Source organism: Notothenia coriiceps, unplaced genomic scaffold, assembly GCF_000735185.1.
Source record: "Notothenia coriiceps isolate Sejong01 unplaced genomic scaffold, NC01 NC01_scaffold00023128, whole genome shotgun sequence".
Taxonomy (NCBI): Eukaryota; Metazoa; Chordata; class Actinopteri; order Perciformes; family Nototheniidae; genus Notothenia; species Notothenia coriiceps.
Window position 1 is genome coordinate 15952 of NW_011355829.1, and position 6056 is coordinate 22007.

At 40.2% G+C, this 6056-nt stretch overlaps 1 protein-coding gene across 1 annotated transcript in view; it reads left to right on the forward strand.

The window, feature by feature from the left end:
• The first annotated feature begins 414 nt into the window (after positions 1–414).
• Positions 415–6056, forward strand: part of wdr3 (WD repeat domain 3) — a 9532-nt gene continuing 3890 nt past the window's right edge. Inside the window, exons 1-9 of the mRNA XM_010781333.1 lie at positions 415–516; positions 1556–1757; positions 1855–2064; positions 2150–2268; positions 2811–2889; positions 4569–4664; positions 5053–5157; positions 5266–5367; positions 5912–6012. Of these exons, the coding sequence (XP_010779635.1) occupies positions 1584–1757; positions 1855–2064; positions 2150–2268; positions 2811–2889; positions 4569–4664; positions 5053–5157; positions 5266–5367; positions 5912–6012 (986 nt within the window). The 5' untranslated portion in view covers positions 415–516; positions 1556–1583. The remainder of the gene's footprint in view (positions 517–1555; positions 1758–1854; positions 2065–2149; positions 2269–2810; positions 2890–4568; positions 4665–5052; positions 5158–5265; positions 5368–5911; positions 6013–6056) is intronic.

A 6056-nucleotide genomic window follows, 5' to 3' on the forward strand; every position in this document is an offset into this window, starting at 1 on the left:
CAATAAAATCCGAGCATTATTTAAAAAATGTATTTTCCGAGAAGTATTTCGCAAGTCAAGTGTGCTTGTTCTAGCAGCGCAGACAAAAGCAACAGAGAGAAAATGACAGAGCAAAGTTAGATAGTTATGCACCTTGTTTACTGTCGTGTTTGTCTATAGACATTTGCTTTTATCACAACCCAATCATAATTATAATTCCCTTTATTGTCAATTGGGTTTCCACATATAAGGGATTTTCTTGGTGTATAATAGTGCATAGACAGTAAGAGAATTTTACATTTAAAAAAAAGCAGGTATTGAAAAAGTAGCAGTAAACGAGTGTTCTTTAGAGGGTCTCATTATTACTTTTGACTTAATTAAAGGACAAATACTCTCTCAACCACTAGTTTGATGATGTGAATATATTTGCTCCATTTGCTCATACTGTCAGCATCGATGTTTGTGATCGACTGCTTTGGTCTGAATCAGCGTTGCAGGAAGAAAAACACAAGTGAAGCTAGCAGCCGCATTTCAGAGGTAAGAGAATGAAATACAAATATATATTTAAATGTTTTACGTTTGACTTATACATATTTACTTCATGTTAAACATATGCAGACATAAATCTACGATATATCCGATTTTAGGAGCTACGTTAACACTGGAACTTCTCCACGTGGGTTCAGGAAGCAACGGTCTGTCCTGGTTGGGTGCACTCGATTTGTAATGCAGCGGTTTCTATGCGGGCGGGATTTGTTGCGCATTGAGTCAATTTACGTTCCAGGAGCTCTTAACTCCGACCACGCGGGGTATTATATGTTTCAAAACAAACGCTCTTCTGACTAAATAAACTAGCGTGCTTTACCAAGCTATAAAGCTACTAAAAGTAAGCGTTTAGGTTAATTGTCGCTTATTTCAAATTATGTATTGGATACTGAAAAACAGGAATATACCTGTAATCATATTAAAGTGACACAATTCGGAGATAAAAATTGAACAAAACACTGTATCTCTATCTGGACCACCACAGACACATTACACATAGTTATAGTGTAATCAATACCTAATTATCAATGTTGGAAGGAGAATTGGGAACTTTAACTCAAGTACAAGTACTAATACCACCGTTTTATAAGTAAAAGTCCTGCATTCAAAACCTTAGTTAAGTAAAGCTACAAAAGTATCAGATGTAGCTGGACTTGTTACTTACATTACTAAAAGTACTCATTATGCATATGCCCATTTGAAATTAATATATATAAATGCATTATAATGATTGAAGCATTAATGTTTTCATCCCTTTAATGTTGTAGCTGGGAAATGTATTACCGTTATGTCCTGAATCTGATAGGTAGCTTAATTAAAAGTTATGAGTCATAATGAATTGGTCAATTAATATATTATTTAAATATTTAGCAAGATATTGTTACATGAAACTAAAATGACACATTGGATTCCTGTAGGAGTTGTTAAGGAAGCGTACTTGTGTTTATTGAAAAGCACTATATAAATCCAAGTTGTTATTGTTTTTCACAGTGTGATTAATTTCAAATCTCTCCTTTGTTGTTGTAAACAGTATTCAGAATTACCAGAGGCTGCCGGTCATGGGGTTGACCAAGCAGTACCTACGCTATGTGGCCAGCGCAGTGTTTGGAGTCATCGGTAGCCAGAAAGCCAACATCGCATATGTGACCCTCCGAGGAGGAGAGAAGGGGCGCTATGTCGCCGTGGCTGCATGTGAACAAGTGTTCATCTGGGACGTCCGGAAAGGAGAGAAGGTGAATGATATCAAAGTTTTGAATGATCACAGAATAGGTTTGGGTCTCCTGTGAAAAAGCTTTGCAGATCTCACCCAGCGTCTCTCTTTCTGTGCAGGTCCTGATCCTGCAGGGTCAGAAACACGAGGTGACCTTCCTCTGCGCCTCGCCCGACGGCATCCATCTCGCCGTGGGTTACGAGGACGGCGCTGTGCGGATCTTCAGCCTGCTGAACGGCGAGAGCAACGTCTCCTTCAATGGCCACAAGACGGCCGTCAGCGCCATGCACTACGACTCACTCGGGGCTCGGCTCGTCACTGGATCCAGGGTAAGCAAGGAGGAATTTATTTTTCTTGCTAAAGTATGTTTTAAAGCATGTGTTAAGCATGTTTTTACCTCTTTCTCCCCCTCAGGACACAGATGTGATCGTGTGGGACATCATCAATGAGTGTGGGCTGTACAGGCTGAGAGGACACAAAGACGTCATCACTGAGGCCTTGTTCCTCAAAGACAAGAACATCCTGGTCACCAGGTAACACACTGGGGCCTTTACACAACACAATAATAACAATGTATTATTACGTTTCTAAATTAAAGATTGGGGACACAGAAAAGTCAAACATATGTTCACCTTACCCTCAATGATGATCCTGCGCATATGTTATTTGTTAAAGGGAAAACAAAGATAAGTATTGTACATTAATATTTGATGCTTCAACTGTCAGGATGTCTAGAATTAGTGTTTGGCAATATGCCCAAAATCCTTTAACCTGTTAAAGGTTATTTCATATATTGATAACAATATATATCACCGTAGCACACGGCATGTTTCAAGTGTAATTCAATAAATACATAGTCAATATGAATTAACCAAATAGCATAGCCCTTTGTTAATAAAATACTATATATATATATAATTGTTTTTTTCATTTCAAAACCTTAAGAGCAACAGTTGTGGCACTACAGGGACATTATATATTTTTTATAATGGTTTAAAATGTCCCTTTAACTGTTTATAACGTGATGATAGCAGTGTCACTAACCGTATGTATGTGTCTGTGTGCTCTGCTGCAGCTCCAAGGACAGTTTTGTGAAGTGGTGGGATCTGGACACACAGCACTGCTTCAAGACCATGGTGGGCCATCGCAGTGAGGTGAGGGGCTTCATACTCTATATTCATTAACATCAACATTAACAAAGGGTTGGACTGAGGAGAATTAACTCAGGGTGCATTCACACCTAATAGTCCGTTTTCTGGTGCGCACCAGACGACAGTTTGACATTGTTTCATTTTTCAGAAGGTTCGGTTTGCGTTCAAACGGGCAAAACTCAAACGGACTATAAACTTTAAACACAAGTCATGTGCACGGAAATGCTGTTCAACCATTGGTCAGACATTAAGGGGGTGAACACGCAAATCCCGGCAATTTCTACCGGAGCCTCCGCCATGGAGCATCGGCACTTTCGGCAGGTTATTCTCATGCTGCTGTTAATCTGGAGATCAACAGACACTAGCGGCCCGCGCATATGATTATATAATCAGACAACGTCCGATAAAAAACATTATAACACATATAATGAGACGTTCTGCAGTAAGGCGGGGCGTTTCACCGACGACAGGTGTTCTTAATTGTATGTAGCTCACGGAGAATTTTTACTTTACACGACACTGTTCAACACTTAATTCTGCTTCACTCTTTAACTAAACAACCGCGGATGTCTTGAAAGAATCATTCGCTAAAGATTTTGAAGATATCCGCGTTCTTGTGACACGTAAATACTACGCTTCCTATGTTTTGGTGCGGACTGCGTTCACACCAGCAATGAACCGCTCCAGAGTTCACAAGCAAGCGCTCCGAGACCACCTATTTTAGCGGACCAGAGTCCGGTTGTTTAGTTCACTTAAGAGGACTCGGACTGTGTTCACACCGACCCAAATGAACCGCACCAGGGTTCGATTCAACCGGACTATACAAGGCAGGTGTGAACGCACCTGCACAACCCAGGGACCAAATCAGCTGAATGTCATCACGTGTAAACAATCAGTGTTCTCTCACTTCTCACTCTCGATGCCTCTGGCTGCATTTAAAGCAGAGCTAAAGTGGGTTCAGTCCCCTGAGTTTTATCCGTAAAGGTAATTGAATTGTTTTACTGTTGGCGACATGATGCGAGTGGAGACAGGATTAATTCATTTAGCTGAGTGGAGGCTGATAATAAGATGCTCTCCCTGAGGTTTCTCCCATGTTCCCCTTTAATCTGTGGGTTTTTTCTGGAAGTGTTTCCTTGTACGATGTGAGGGTCTAAAGGACAGAGGGTGTCGTATTGTCATACTGATATTCTGCACAAACTGTGCTGTTGTATTTACTGTATAGTGTCCTTACTGTAAGGTAATTATTATATGTACAGCACTTTGGCTCGACCAAAAATCGTTTTAAGAATGTGCTATATAAATAAAACTTGATTTGATTTGAAAATCATTGTGACTGCTCTTTGAGAAATAATATTCCAAGCCTTTGTTTTCAGCAAGACTGTGATCTAAATCTCAAAGCTTTACAAACAAGACAAAACGTGGGTCAAGGAAAAACATAGTCCATTTTGAAGCTAATCTGAATTTCAGGGCCGAACCGCACATTATATTTCACTCTCGTTAACGATTCAAGGCATTTGTGCTGCATTGTTCTCATGTCCGTATAAAATGAGGTCCTGATTAGGAAAATGTAACGCCCCCTAAAGTCTAAACAATAACTTGGAAACAGTTTGAATGTCAATATTGTGTATTTGTTTTCCCCGGATGGATTTTGATGAATCTGTGTGTTATTGTCTCTGTGATAGGTGTGGGGCATGGTGCTGCTGAACCAGGAGAACAGGCTGCTCACAGGATCAGCTGACAGCGAGCTCAGAGCCTGGGACATCGACTACCTGCAGGAGGTGAGACAACACAGCTGGGGACATTCACCTGAACACATCCTGATTTATACAAAGGAGAAATGGGAGATTAGCTGGAGCGCTGATAGCCACCATGGTTAAATACAGCTTCCTCATTAAAGACCATTACAATAGTCATGGTTACGGGGTGGGCGTTAAATAATTGTAAACTTCTTCCCACCCCTTTTCGGATGTGTAATTAAGTCAATAATATTTTTGTTTGTCAATTTGACACTGCTTACGTTTGTACAGTATAAAAATTATCATGTCATTATTATTATTATATTCTTTTTGTATTATTTTTTTACACGTTCGAAATTAATCAAATCAAAATGTAAAAATGAAAGAGAAAGTGGTAAATACTGACAGGTTTTGTCCTCTGCCTGCTCAGGAGAAAGCTGAGGGGGAGACCAAAGTGAAGAAGGAGAAAACTCTGCTGGATGATGATGATGATGATGAAGACAATAAGGAAGAGTTGGATGAAAGTCCTGAGGAGGTAAAAGAGTTCATGTTTTTCGGGGGGGAAATACTGTGGTACATGGATTTAATTTCACGGACCTTTAACGTTGTTCTCTCTCTCTCTCTCTCTCTCTCTCTCTCTCAGCGGATCCTGAGCTGTAAGAAAGCCGGCTCCATCCTGAGAGAGGCTCGGGACCGAGTGGTGTCTCTGACAGCGGACGCTAAAGCCAGAGTCATCGCCTGCCATGTGAGTCTCCTCCTGACCCCACTGAGAAATTGTAACATTTTTGAAATACACAGTGGAGAGTATCTCAGGGCTTCTTCAAGAATCATGAAATATTTGTGCCTAAAGCCTATTCAACATCAGGCCGTTGTGTCCTTGGGCAAGACACTTTACCCTTATTTGCTCCTGTGGGTAATGTCCACAGTAATGACTCTTACATGTGTAATGTGTATTTGTAAAGCGCTTTGAGCACCTGTAAAAGCGCTCTAATAAAAAATGTAATCCATTATTATTATTATTATTATTATTATAACATACAAAGTGAATACAGACAAAAAGTGACTTCCAGGCAAAGTGAGGCATTGTGGTTATTGTCTCTGTTGGTTTGATGGAGATGGTTAATGTCTCAGGTCTCTAATCTGGAGATGGAGATATTTCACTTAGTTGGTTAGTGTTTTATACAATTAAAGGACTTTTGTGTTCAGCAGAATTTCTGACTTTGAAATGCATGATCAATATTCGTTTTTTGTATGTAAATAATGCTTAACATTTCTCTGTCCTCCCTCAGGGCAATGACTCAGTCCTGGAGATCTTCACTGTGCTGTCAGAGGAGGAAGTGCAGAAGAAAATGACCAAAAAGACGAAGAAAGCCAAAAAGAAGGCGGCAAAGTAAAGACAAGTTGTGTGTGTGTGTGTGTGTGTGTGTGTGTGTG